Genomic DNA, 14,503 nt, shown 5'->3' on the forward strand with positions numbered 1-14,503 from the left:
ATGCAAACATCGTTAATTAATGTTTTCACCACTGCAAGTTGCCTTCCCACCAAGCTTCCCCACAACTAGAAAGGAAAAAATACAGAAGGTATACATGTGAGAAAGTCAAAACAATTTGGGCAGCATTGTTCCAGAGATGTTTAACAGCGGCAAAAATATCAAGGAAAGGGCCATATAAATGGAGTGATAAGAACCAGCCCTGTCCATCTCCTGGTCCCTCACTGTACAACTATTCTTACTCAGCCTTTAAGCTTTAAGGTAAGTGGAAGACAGGAGTTACAGAATTCTGAAGGACTGCTTGATTGTGCAATTACCTTTCAGGTGGAGAGCTTCTCCTTATTTTGCTTAAAGGAAAACTTTGGGACTTGGAGGTCTGTAAAATACCTTAGTTGGATTAATATTTGAGAAAATCATTGCTGTAGATGAGTTTTTTAAATAGCTACAGGCCAACTGGCTTATGGAAAAAAAAGAAAATGAATGTCAGGTGGGTTAAAAAAAAACATGCAAACACTAGCCTATATTACTGGCAGATGGGTGCCAACTGGCTTAGTCTTAGTACTTCTTTTCAGAGTTCCCTTCCCTTCCCTTTGCCACCCTCTCCAACCAGTCTTCTTTCAAAGCTCAAGGTTTTAGGCAATGGTCAAGCTCCATAGCATAAGAATTGGTGTTCCTCATGATGCTTTCCACCAACATGACTGGCTTGGGGTTTCTTCCAGCAAAGCAAGAGAGCCAGGTGCAAATCAACATGGCTGCAGCTGCTCCACCTCCAGCACAGTAATAGGCCCAGCCAAGGCGACAGGTACCTGTGGAAACAGAGACAGAGACATAAGGCTTGGGTTGTCTTCTTCTCATGCATTCTCCTTGGTAACAAACTATAGAAATGATCCTTGAAAGTATAGTCATCATAGATTCTCTTTGGAATATGGTTAGGGTGAGAGCAGGAAATAGTGAATGCAACTGGGTTTCCCATTTCCTCTTTGCATTCTTTGCTGACTACAGGTTTCTTCTTTAGCAAGAGACTGCAAGATTTTATTTTCCTGTTAGAGGGTTAAACTAGGGGTGTTTGGTGATGACAGTGTGGCAATGCTGCTAATGACAATGATGACCACAACAACTTGATCAAATGCCAAACATTATGCTAAGCTGTTTACACATATATCTCCTTGACCATCACAGTGAATGTATGATATAGGAACTCTTATTATTTGTGTTTTACAAAAAGATGAGGCAAGCAAGGCACATATTCAACTAACTGTAAAAAAAAATCTCTCAACTAGAAAGTGGCAGTCAGGATATGAGCCATGGTGCATGATGACTCCATGTTTTCATACCTTTGTGAGGAGTACTGGGGATTGAGCTCTGGGGTACTCTACCACATCTCCAGTCCTTTTTATTTTTCATTTTTAGACGGTCCTGCTAGGTTTCCATGAGCTTGCAATTTTCCTGCCAAAGTTTCTTGAGTAGCTGTGATTACAACCATGTGCTGCCACACCCAGCAAAAACTCCACACTTTTAACCTCAGTGATATACCTTTGCACATGGGCTGCTTTCAAAGAGCCATATGCTGAGTAATCAAGAGATTTGACAGACAAAATCAAATCCCTTGTTTCTTTCTACATGTCTGTCACCTAATTTAGCCTTTCAACACTTGGGAGGGGAGGTATACATTGGAACCAAAGCCAAGCTTCTAAGAGAGTTTTGATTTGAAGAGTAATGGGAAAGGGCATCTGCTCACATACATCCACCTCACCACCTGCCATCTTATCAGAGGTAGATTCCTTTGTTTGAAGGATTTGTGGTTTTTTCAGCAATCTTACAAAAAAATGTTGAAGCTCAGAGAATATTGAAGCTATTATTTTATGAGGTATCAGAGTAACTAACTGCTAAAATAAAGTGCATAAGCAAACAGTACTCCAGAAATTTGGTAGGTGCCCAGTTATAAAATTTCAGAGAGGTCCTAAGAAGAGAGGTAGGCAGCAACCTTCTCACAGTCTTGCAGAAAGCTACATCTAACTACACTCAGTTGAGGATGACAAGACTGAGATTTATGACAATTTATTTTTAAAGTTTAAGTTCAACCAAATAAGTAATTATTTCTGTTCTCATTGTACCCAGTGAACCTTAATTTTTCTCATTTTAATTGACTAGTTGATGTGTCATAGAAAGACTCTGAGATGGCCCCAAGTGAGGCTGTTTTGCTTTTCCATTCATGTCGATCTAATTTATCACAAATCTCCCACCTCAGAAATAGTCTTTGTACCACACCAAGTCACCACTCATACTGTCTCTTCTGCCAGAAACACCTTCTCTCCTTATTCACTAATCCATATCTTTTATAGAACACTGTTTAGTAATTGGCATTTGCTGGAAGTCTTCCCTGATTTATTTCAGTGTGCTCAAGTCACCTCAACAAAGGAGCTATCTAGGAATCTGTCCATATACCTCATACATAGCTGTGAAGCAAAACATTAGGAGGAATATTCAGATTTCACATATTTTCATCTGTCGTTTCCCCCATTCCAGATTGTTTCTTTTCTTGATAATGCTTCATGTGCTTTCCCCCAGTGGGTATAATTTAATATGTGCGATCTAGCCTAACAGTACTTTGAAGCTGGGTACTCTTGCATATTAGACTTTAAATACCCAAAACTCTGGTTTAAATTTTGAATTAACGTTGTGAAACCAGTTAAGTAGCATTCTATTTGTTTCTAGAATGTGTCATGGACCTTTCCACCATAAGGCCTATTCACATTATCTTTCATCTGTAAAATGCTTACTGAATGTCCACATGTATACCTATACTTCCCATCACTCTCTTTGCTTAGTCATTCTTTTTTAAAAAATATTTTTAGTTGTAGATGGACATAATACCTTTATTTTGTTTATTTGTTTGTATGTGGTGCTGAGGATCGAACCCAGTGCCTCACACATCTGGGTAAGTGCTCTACCACTGAACTACAAACCCCAGCCCCTTGTCAATTATTCTTAAGAGCTCAGAACAATCATTAATTTATCTGTGAAACCTTTTCTGACTTCTCTAAGTAAAATTCCTTCATCAGAAGCTCTTATAGGATCATTATCCTCATTTCTGTACTAGAACATATCCATTAACCTCTCCTATGAAAGTGTAAAGGGTTATTCTTTCTGAGGAGATAGTACTTTACCAATAGACCTGGATAGTCATACAACTTCCATAAATTCCTGTGGCCCCACTCAAAATCATGGTGAAAATTCAATAACTATGAAAACAATGAAAATACCCCAGAGAAAGGACATATTTAAAAGAGCAGCCTCCTTTGAGAAAGGAATCTAACTATCTCCAAAGTGGCCTCAATATGAACATGGTAGACTCTGGGAAGAGTAGACTGAAGAATACCGTATTGAAGTCATCAGCCAATAGATCTGCATCCTCCTTCTTACTGCATCTCTCCCTAAACACACACACACACACACTCAAAGTACATGTTTTTGTAAAATGGCTATGGGATTCACAGAGTGAAAATTCTGGAGATTTACAAACCCTTAATTTCTGTCATCATTGGGAGGAAGACTGTAGACTTTATCGTATTCCCTTTACAGACTGGAATATGAGGCTTAAGAATAGCTCTAGGAAATTTCTCAGAAGAAGAAGAGGTAAAAGCAGGGATCCAGAGAAAAGCCCTTTACTCCCAATCCAGTGGTTTGCCCCCTACTGGTTTTCTCATCCTTCCAACAAACATTTTTCTCCTACTGGACCTTTGATCTGTACGCTCTACAGAGGAAGCTCCTAAATCAATTTATATAGACCTTCTTGGCCTTCCCTATAGCCCCTCCTACCCAAACCCATTCTTATATTACAGAGTAGGCAGGAGCTACCTCTGAGATAAGCTCATTGTCAAGCAACTTCCTCCTCCTCAACACATTCCCAATGTAGTCTAGACAAGGCACTGGGAATCACATTTTGTTTCTCACTTGCCTTTAAAGTCATCCCCTCATTAGAGTAGCAGGGGCATTTCTAGTAGGTACATGCATCATGGGACCAGGGAAAGACTTATTTTTCTAAATGAAAGGAATGAGTGCCGTAGCATGCCATTACCCCAAAGCTCTAGGCAGGAAGAAAATGACAGAGTGGACAATTCTTAAGTAAAAAGCTGGATAAAAAAGGCCTCAGTAAACTAAATCAGCTACCACTACACTATGAGCCAACACCAAAGTGCTCCCATTGCTACCCCAAGTGCATATTGAATTTTCTCTCACAGACACACCTGTTAGGCCTTTCAATAGCATCTAAGCCCTAGCATGCTTCCATTCTGGAAGCTAACAAGAAATAGAAGAAATATAGTTTTTGTCCCACTCTCTCCTCATAATACTACCTGTTATCTGCTTAAGGGAATAGAGAAGTGACATCATTGGCTTTGCAAAAAGGGGGGGGGGTAAAATCAGATGTTTAAAGAACTATCTTTCCACTTGTCAGTATTTAGCTACTCCACAGAAAGCTTGGACACTCATCTCATGGCCCACAGAGGAATCTATCTATGGAAAGATGAAAAATACAGGAGCAGTGGCAAAGAACTGCTACTCTTTGCCTCTAATGGTGTTTTAGGAAATGCCAGCAAAGTATTGTTGATCTTTATATTCTTCTGAGAAATAGTTATTGAGGGACTGCTATGTGCCAAGAATTTTGAACACACAATCTCATTTGATTCTCATGAGTGTCATAATTATTTCCATATATGGTGGTGGGATGTGAGTTTCAGAAAGGAAACTTGTAAGTGTCAAAAAGGAAACTTATTACTTAAAAGTGTCAGAGTTTAGTTTTGAAGGCTAGGCTTCATTTGAAGCTTTGACTTTTGTCAAAGCTCAAATCTCAATGCTATCCATTTCAATAATGTCAGAACAAAGTCAAGGACACAAATTATTATAGTCTACGTTTTATGGGAAAGTACAATGCCTTCAACCAATAACATCACATTTCTGGGCCTGTTTCCTTTTCTTTAAATGGGAGAAATTTTACTGAAGAAATTCTAAAAGCCCATTCCAATTCAATTTTTCCATTGTACTATAAATATAAGTGCTTTAAGATACATATGAGAAAAGATTATAAGAATATTGAGAAAAAGAGAACTTACTTGTAGATAGGAGAATTCAGGCTCAGATAAGGCTTTATAGAGGAGACAACATTTAAACTTAGCTTTAAAAGTGGGAAGTGGGCATCTCAGACAGAGGGAGTAGTTAGTGTGAGGGAAGTTATATGAGTAAGAAAGCAGATGACAGGTTTCAGAAGCAGCATATCATTCAGAATTGTTTTAGTAAAGAAGCAATGGTTGGCAAATAATAAACCACGTCTACATCAGAGGGGTTCATAAATTTGCCATCTTTCTCACAAGCAACAGGAAACAATAGAATGTTCCTGACCAAGAGATGATTTGATAGAGCAAGTTTTCTCCACCTTGACACTACTGACATTTCAGACACTGAGCCACATCTCCAGCCCTTTTTAAGTATTTTATTTAAACATAGAGTCTCACTGAGTTGCTTGGGGTCTAGCTAAGCTGATGAGTCTATTTTTGAACTCATGATCCTCCTGTCTCAGCCTCCTGAGCTGCTGGGATTATAGGTGTGAGCCATCACACCTGGCTCAGACTGGAGAATTCTTTGTTGGGGCAGGGAGGGGGACTTATGGGAAGGAGTTACCCTGTGCAATGTGGTACCCTGGATTCTACCTGCTGGATGCCCACAGAAAATTATCTCTTCCCCTTCTGGAAAATGATAAAGTGGTTGGGGGTGTAGTACAATAATAGAGTGCTTACCTAAGCATGCATGAGGCCCTGGCCCTGGGTTCCATCCCCCACACCACAAATAAGTGAATAAAGAAATAACTTTTTTAAAAAAGAAGACAATTTAATAAAGAAAAGAAAAAGTATTGACATCACTGCCAAATGTCCCTGGGAGAGGAGGATGTTTCTTCCCATTGAGAACTACCCTGTTAGAGGCATAATTTGGGAAGGTTAAACCTGAAAGCCCTGTGTAAAAGATTGGAAAACAGAGAGTTAACCAGAAGCCAAGAACACTGCTGCACATCCAACAATACATAAAACCATTCCGTAGAACAAAGAAAGATACAGCCAAAAATGTCAATATTGTGCAGGTTGAGCAACTCTCCTCTAGGCAAACACCAGATATTTACACATTAAATTCCCTTCAAAATGAACCTTGACCACTGAAAGATTAGTCCAACAGAATGGAATGTCCTCAGTTAAGAATGGCCATGCATGGTTCCTTCCTGACCTGGGAAGCAGACCAGGACTGAAGCCTGATTGGCCTTGAGCTTTCGTGAAAAACTATAGAAGTTCAAGGAGAGAGATCTACATAGTACTGAGGAGGAAGTTCTGGTTTCCTGGGAGTCAGGATATGGACTCTTTTTTTAACACCACTGAGTCTAAACTCACTCACCCTGAAAATGGTGGGGGAGGGGGCGGTGGTGGTAATTAAATATGTGCTCAAAGACAGAGCAGTAGGACCAGATGAATTCTTGAAATACCTTGAGAAACAGCCAGACTCATTGCTACCTTGCCTTTGGATTGAAGGCACAGTCTCTGAACTTCCACTCTCGACTTGTTCAAGGGCCTGTGTCCTCAGAAAATACTGCAGTGAGCTGACATCAGACTGTGGTTTTCTCTACATCCATGTCTGGATATCTGTGAAGCAAATGACTGGGTGACAAGACAGGGAGAAAAGAGTTCTAACTGCAAATTAGCTTTATGCAAAGTTTCTGGATGAGTCCTGAGATAAGCCTGTTCCTTTCCATGTGCTTCTGTATCATTTCTAACACCCTATTTGTGAGTCACTCTATTCCAGTGTTGAATTTGCTGTGACAGGATTCCTCATAAAAGTTATTAAATCATCACTCAGCAGTGGGCCTGACATTTAAATCAAGACATGTTGCTTTTCTTCCAAGTTGCAAATCAAATTGGTTTGGAGTTTGACTCTGTTTCCTTTGATTCAGCATTAGGTTATATTATTATAACTCTACTGTTTAGAGAAAAATTGTCACTGGTTGTCACTTCAACTGACCAACCACTTTGCATATAACCCCAGTCCTGTAAACTTTAAGGGCCCACTCTCTAGCCAGCTGTCAATTTGTCCTGATAAGTTAGCCCCAAACTAATGCTTGTGGTTGGACCTAGCATTGATGTGGGCATCAGAGCTGAAAGCACAACCAGAGTCTGACAGACAGGCTCCACCTTCATTCAGAATACCAGGTTAGAAGCCAAGAATGCTGGAGAACTAATCAAAAGCAAGGGGTCCTCCTTGGAAGAAGAGGGAAGCAATGTTGAATATGAAAGCCATACAAAAAGAATGAGATAAGTCTGTCTTCTGAGTTTCTTGAAACTTCTCTTTTAGATAATCATATGATGGAACCTGAAACCCCTGAAAAGTTGGAGGAAGAGTTAGGGAGGCAGAAATACAGCAGCAAATAATGACAACTAACACCACCCATACTGACTGGGACTAGATGTGATATGATGAAACTGTCAGATATGTGAAGGCCCATTGGACACAGGTGTTGCCAACAGTCAAGTTCTAAGAGCTACAACTCTTAGAAAACCATGTTTGCAATCAAGGATCAGTGGTAGAATCTCTGAATATTGGTGCATTAGGACACAGGCTGCTGAGAGGGGGAGCGATAAAAATTATAAAGGAACCTGGAGCTTCAGAGTTGGAGAAAGAATAAAGCTGTTTGGAGAATACGAATGGTTCAAGGGTGTAGAAAGGTGTCTATATTTCTCTGCAAGGGTGAGATCCAAGTTCTAGGAATTCTTGGAGTCAGGGGGAATAAGTTTCATGTATCATGCAAAAAAAATCATATTAACATTAACATATTTTTGGCATCTCATGTACTCCAATAACCAGAAAGTTGGCAAAATGTGCTCTGACCTTATAAAGGCAATATAAGGCAAGGAGTGACCCTAAGAGTATAAGAGAACCTATGAGAACCTACATATCATTCTCAACCTCACCTTCCAGATATGCAGAGATGTTTGTTTGGGAGCCATCAATGGTAGCCTTCACAGCTTTCTCCATATCAAACCAGGCTGTCTATACTGGCTCTTAAAGTAAGACCCTCAGCTACAATGACATACCAAGGAATACTTTAGAATTTAATGGAGTAGAGAGTAAAGGGAAGAAGTAGAGGTCAAAGAACAAAAGGAGACTAATGGAGGGTCAATGGGATACACAAAAGAATATTAGAAGTTGTTGTGGTTTGGATATGAAGTATCCCCCCAGAATTCATGCATTGATTGCTTGATTCCCAAAACAACAATGTTCAGAGGTGGGGATTCTGGAAAGTAATTTGATCATGAGGGCTCTGACCTCATCAGTGGATTAATCCATTAAGTAATTCATAGCTGAATAGATTTGGGGGAGGTGTTAGAAACTGTAAGAGGAAGAATCTAGTTGGGAGTGAATCCTTGGGGACATGCCCTTGGATATTATATCTTTTCCTCCTGATCCTCTCTCTCTCTCTGCTCCCCTGCTGCAGTAAATTGGGAAGCTTACATCTCTCCTGTCCTTCCACCATGATGCTCTTTCTTACCACAGACCCAAAATAATGGAGCCAACTGACAATGGACTGAAACCTCTGAAACTGTGAGCCAAAATAAATCTTTCTTCCTATAAGTTGATTTTTCTTGGGGATAAAATGTTAACACAGCACACTAAGATCATGATATATGTGAACTGAGAAGTGGGGGGAACCAAACCTCTTCCTAGTGGGGGTATTGTTTTGTTCAATGTAAATTCAGCTCAGGTAAGCTAACTGATCTTCCTATCACTGTGGCACCATTTAAATTCATAAAACTAGGCTACAATACATCTCCTAAACTGCTACTTGGAATGTATGGTGGGGGATGAGGGAGAGAGGGGATTACTATTTGCTGATTTGGCATATTTTTGCCACAGGGATCTGAATTTTATGACAATAGAAGCAGCAGGGTTTGGGGAGAAGCTGGTGGTCCCTTCTGTTCAGAGATGACTTTAGACTTTAGGGTCTCCATAGGCAGCAACATAAAAACATTTTTAATGCAGCCAAGCTAAATGAGCAGAGAACTTTCTCTACTAGGTTCCAGCAAACAGATGAATAATCTTCAAAGATAAAGCAAAGCCAACGAATTCAAAAGCACTTGCCAAACACCCTACCACCCCCACCACAGTCCCCAGTAAAAAGACAGCCAAAGCTATGAGAACAGCTCTCTTCTCACACCCCAGCCTGGGTGTAAGTGTCACCAGCAGCCCAGATTGGAGGCCCAGAACCTAGTGAATATTCCAGAAGCCTGCCAGGATCCCTTGGCAGAGATGAAAGAAAAAAAAATTCTGAAAACTTCAGTTTTTCAGGTAAACACGTTATTGCTAGGAGGCACTGGTGCTTTAGTCCTGTCAGATCTGTTACAGATGTAGGACATTCTGGGTTCCCAACTTCATCTCGGTCCCACCCAATGCTCTGTAGGGTAATAGAAGACAATGGCACTTTCTAGAAGTCAGATGTGTGAGGAGTGAAAGGTCAAGTCCTCATGACAGAGATACCTTTATTTTTCTGAGTTTATCTCTCATGCATAGTTCTGCCAAGTAAACTGAGTCCTTCTATTGAAATCTTCCCTCTCACTATTGAGTATTGAGTATTTGCTTCTGAGTTCTCCTCAGGTTTTGCTATATTTCCTCTTTATTTCATCTCCTGTATAGCTATCCTGTTTTAGGTACTTTAAAATGTCTCAGGCCAATTTAAATTATACTTCTTGGTCTTTCTCCAGATTGACCCCACCTACCCATGGAAAAACTTGCATGTTACCCTGTATTGACCTTTCTACATCCCATCAGTCATACCTGAATTAGCTTCTCAAAAAGCTATTTTGAGTTAGCTTTTTGTGATCCTCCTGCCTCAGCCTCCCCAGTTGTTGGAATTATAAAAAGCTATTTTGAGAAGCTAATTCAGGTATGACACTCTCCCCAAGGAGACAGATTAAAAAAAGAAAAAACAGCTAGGGCTGGAGTTGCAGCTCAGTGGTAGAGCACTTGCCAAGCATGTAGGAGCCACTGGGTTCAATTCTTAGCACCACATATAAACAAATAAAGTAAGGATCCATTGACAATTAACAAAAAAATTTTTTTAAAGAGAGAGTGAGAGAGAGAGGGAGACAGAGAGAGAGAGAAGTTTAATATTTATTTTTTTAGTTTTCAGCAGACACAACATCTTTGTTTGTATGTGGTGCTGAGGATAGAACCCGGGCCACACGCATGCCAGGAGAGCGCGCTACCGCTTGAGCCACATCCCCAGCCCCTAACAAAATATTTTTTAAAAACATCATCTAACCATATACTGTACCTCTTTGATTCAGCATGAGCTCTCTAGGACACTTGACTTCTAAGAAATTGGTCCCTCTCCTCTAACATCTGCCCAATAGCTCCCTGCTTAAATCTACTTGAACTTTCTCAGCACCACTTGAACTGGAACAGAGTAGCTAATATCAATCAAATGTTTCTATGTGTCAAGCAGTGTAGTAAGCACTTTTTGGTTTTGGCACTGGAGATTGAACCCAGGGGCACTTAACCACTGAGCCACATGTCCAGCCCTTTTTAGTTTTTATTTTGGGACAGTATCTCACTAAGTTGCTTAAGGCTTCACTAAGTTGCTGAGGCTGGCCTTGAACTTGTGATCTTCCTGCCTCAGCCTCCCCAGTTGCTGGGATTACAGGTATGTGCACTCCCTAGCAAAGAAATTAGATGAAATGGGAGTTAGGTAAAGGGGGTGATGTGCAACATTTGGGGGAATATGAAGAGAAAGGAAGTCAAGGACTATTTCCAGTAATCCAGATAAGAACTTATAGTAAGGGGAAAGAGTCTAGAGTCTTTCTTGTGTGTCATACCATTTCAACAGTATTCACTCTTTTTGATGAAGAAGTAAATTTGGATTGACATCTTTATGGTTGAATTTGTTAGATAGCTATAAAAATGTCTCCTCAAATAAACTATAAGCTCCTTGAAGATTATATCCTTGAATTCTTTGCATTTTTACAGTGCCTCATTCAGCATCTTGTATACAGTGAATAACCAGAATATGCTAATTGAGTGACTGTTATTCATTTTGACATAATCCTTAAACTCTTAAGAATGCTGGAAGGCCAGACTCAGCAAGCTGACCTACTTCAAGACTCAAGAGTGAGTGCTCCCTCATTCCAGCCATTGACTTAGCCCTATCGCAGGAATTCCAGCATTAAGCATTAACTATTTCTATCCATTCTCCCTCAGCCATCAGATATACACCATAGCAACTTATCCTGGATCCCAGGTCTCTGATTAATAAGACATACCACAAATAATACCATCTATGAATATAGTACCTTGCAATTTGCAAGGTACTTTTCCCAACCATTATCTCAGTCCTCTTTCATTTGTTTAATTCATTTAAGTCCCAAGTAGAAGCAAGAAGATTATCTACAGGAAAGACCTGAGCCGCCAGATGAAGTGTCCAACCAAGGTCCCCACTGAGTGAGAGAGTATAGAGCTTTGACCTAGGCCTCTATGAGCTTCAGAAGTCAGTGTGGTACCAAGAGAAAAGCCTGGGATGAGACTTCCAGGGAACTGTATTTGAAACCATGTCCCGCCACTTACAAACTGAACCTTGGGGCAAGTCATTTAATCTTTCTTAGTTATAGCTCCTCCATAAGTAAAATGGAACTGATGCCACTTAATAGTTCAGAGGATCAAATAAGATGACATATATAAAACACTTAGCAAAGAACTAGAACAATGAATAGTTCTCAGCTTCTCTTTCTCTCAGCTGTACACTGTCAACTGGTCTATCAGTTCCTAAAAATGTGTGGGAGAGCTTTAAGATACAGTTTCCTCACTGGGTGTGGTGGAGCAGGCCTGTAATCCCAGAGACTCGGGAGGCTGAAGCCAGAGGATTACAAATTTGAAGCCAGCCTTTACAACTTAGTTAGGTCCTGTCTCAAAAAATTTTAAAAAGGCCTGGGGATGTGGTTCAGCGATTAAGAGCCCCTGGGTTCAATCTCTGGTACCAAATACACACACACACACACACACACACACACACACACTCCTAGCATTTGCTCCATATGAGCAGGATTCATATTTGTGGGAAAAGGGCCCAAATGAGTCTTATGTGCAGCCCACACTAGTTGAACTTTTAGAGAAAAAGCCACATGGAATCAACATATATAGACTATTCTAATAGACTCTACACGGTACTTGACACAGTGCTATGGACTTTCCCTTGGGAGATAGCTTTTAAATGTTTCTCACCATTTGTCACAATTCACCTGGATGGGGCTTGATGACAATGGCTTGAAAAAAATTATGATACAGAACACAGACATAACATTATATTTACTCCTATAACTAAGCAGGGAATTGCTGCTAGGATTATAATTGTCCCTGGTTTTCCTCCTTGCCCCTGTCTTGAAACCCATCAGATGTGTTAATAAACTTTCTGGATTAGTCTGATCTATCATAACAACCAGAGTAATAGCAGTTATTCTTTGTGCTTATTGGGTGCAGGTCAATCCTCACTTCCAGACCCCTGTACTACAGTATTAGCATCCCCATTAAAATAGGTTCTGCTCCTTGAGAGCATTATGTGAAGTGAAATAATCCAAACCCACAAAGTCAAGACTCATATGTTTTCTCTTCTATGTAGAAGTTAGAGAGGAAAAAGGAAAAGAAAGTTCGGGAAGATCTCATGAAAATCAAAGAGAGATCAGGAAAGTAGAGGAAAGCTACAGGGGAAGAGAGAGCGAAGGGAAAGGGATAACACTGGATAATGATTTTTACCAAATTTAATTGTGTTACAGTGTGTGCATGTACAAAAATGTAATAACAAAACCCACTATTATGTATCATTATAATGTGCCAATAAAATATGAAAATAAAGAATAAATATTTTTCTGCTTTTAAACAAATGCTTAAGATACAATTTCATCCTATAGGAGAAAGGAGAAGTTAACTCACGATAAATGGTGAAGGAAGGAAAGGAAACCAACAGTAAGGAAGGTTTACAGAAGGAACTCCAGTGGAAGACATGGAAGCAAAGAAATTGTGATTCACATGAGAGTCAGAAGCAGGACTGAGAAACCAGCAGAGAACCAAATAAATTTGCCTGACTTTACCGCCATCGTGTGGTGTTCTGATGTATAGACAACCACTTCACTTCATTATTTCATTATTTCAATTAGTGAGCTTACTGGGCCTTCTGTAGACACTGGGGAAATAAAACCAAGTAAAGCAGAGGACCTGCCTTTGAGGACTTTGTAAGAGCCTTGACTCCCTCTGGAGTCACCAAGCTGTAAGGCATCTTAGCGATCAACACCCTTTTCTCATGCAGACTATTTCAGGAAAGAGAGAAATGTGCATAACATTATTATTATTTTTTCTATTCAAAATGAAAATAGCTTCGTGTCCCCTGGGAGGTATACAGTCTCATTACTTTAACCATCTCACTATTTTGAATAGAGAAGATGATCCGTGAGAAAATCTAACAGATTAACTTGCAAATCTCTTACCCCTTACACATGTAGAACACTGATTTCACGGTGTCCTTTTATGTATGCTTTTCCATTATTTTCTACCCAAAACAGTTTCTGGAGGTAGGTAATACCATCTTCACATTAGTCATGGGGAAGTACGTATAAAAAGTGAAATAAATGTCTGTATCCAAACAGTAAGAGAGCAACAGAACCATCCTACAAGTTGACTATTCCGTCTAAGAGTGCCAAGAGTATGCCAGAGATATAGTCAATTTAGTTTGCTCCCTGACTCACTGATTCCTTCCTGCCTCCTCTAGCTTATCCCAGCTTCTCCTCTGGATGGAGACTTAAAAAATCAAGCAACCCTTGAGCCATGAATTTTCCAGAACTATCAGAGTGTTCTAGTAGATGCTAACACAAAAAAAAATGAGTTGCTTTGGACAATCCCCTTGGGCAAACTTTGACTCCTATTGGATGAATGATTCTTAACATCTCCTTTCCTTTAAGAAGGTATCTTAGGCAGATCAGTTCATATACATGGTATGTATCTAATGTGTATAACATAATGTTTTGATATTTCTATAGTGAAGTGACTACTACAGTCAAATTAACATATCCATTTCCTAGTGTATATGTGCTCTCATGTGCCTATATGTAAACATGCATGTTAAAAAAGCACTTGAAATCTACTTTTCTGCTTTATAAGAACAAAACAGATAAATATGAAACTAAATTGAAAGATTTGCCCTAAAGGGTAGGCAGCTCACAACAGGGAGCTGGGTAAGATATCCATGCTTCTGGTTACTCATCCACCTGGTCCAATGCTTTCTACTGTAAAAACAGGGAAACCAAAGATGACTGACAAAGTGATGTGCCCAAGCAAGCTTAGGAAAATTAAAACCCAGGTGTCTCATTACCCTGGCCAAGCCTATTTCTAGCACACTCTGCTGCCCCTCTGTGGACATAAAAATATATTAAGCTTG

At 39.9% G+C, this 14,503-nt stretch overlaps 1 protein-coding gene across 1 annotated transcript in view; it reads right to left on the reverse strand.

Annotated features, from left to right (window-relative positions):
• Window positions 1-621: 621 nt before the first annotated feature.
• The window catches only part of Lhfpl1 (LHFPL tetraspan subfamily member 1), a 40,207-nt gene continuing 26,325 nt past the window's right edge, over window positions 622-14,503 (reverse strand). The window contains exon 3 of the mRNA XM_027933936.2: window positions 622-803. Coding sequence (XP_027789737.2) covers window positions 622-803 — 182 coding nt within the window. The remainder of the gene's footprint in view (window positions 804-14,503) is intronic.

The sequence above is a fragment of the Marmota flaviventris genome, chromosome X, assembly GCF_047511675.1.
Source record: "Marmota flaviventris isolate mMarFla1 chromosome X, mMarFla1.hap1, whole genome shotgun sequence".
NCBI classification, from domain to species: Eukaryota; Metazoa; Chordata; class Mammalia; order Rodentia; family Sciuridae; genus Marmota; species Marmota flaviventris.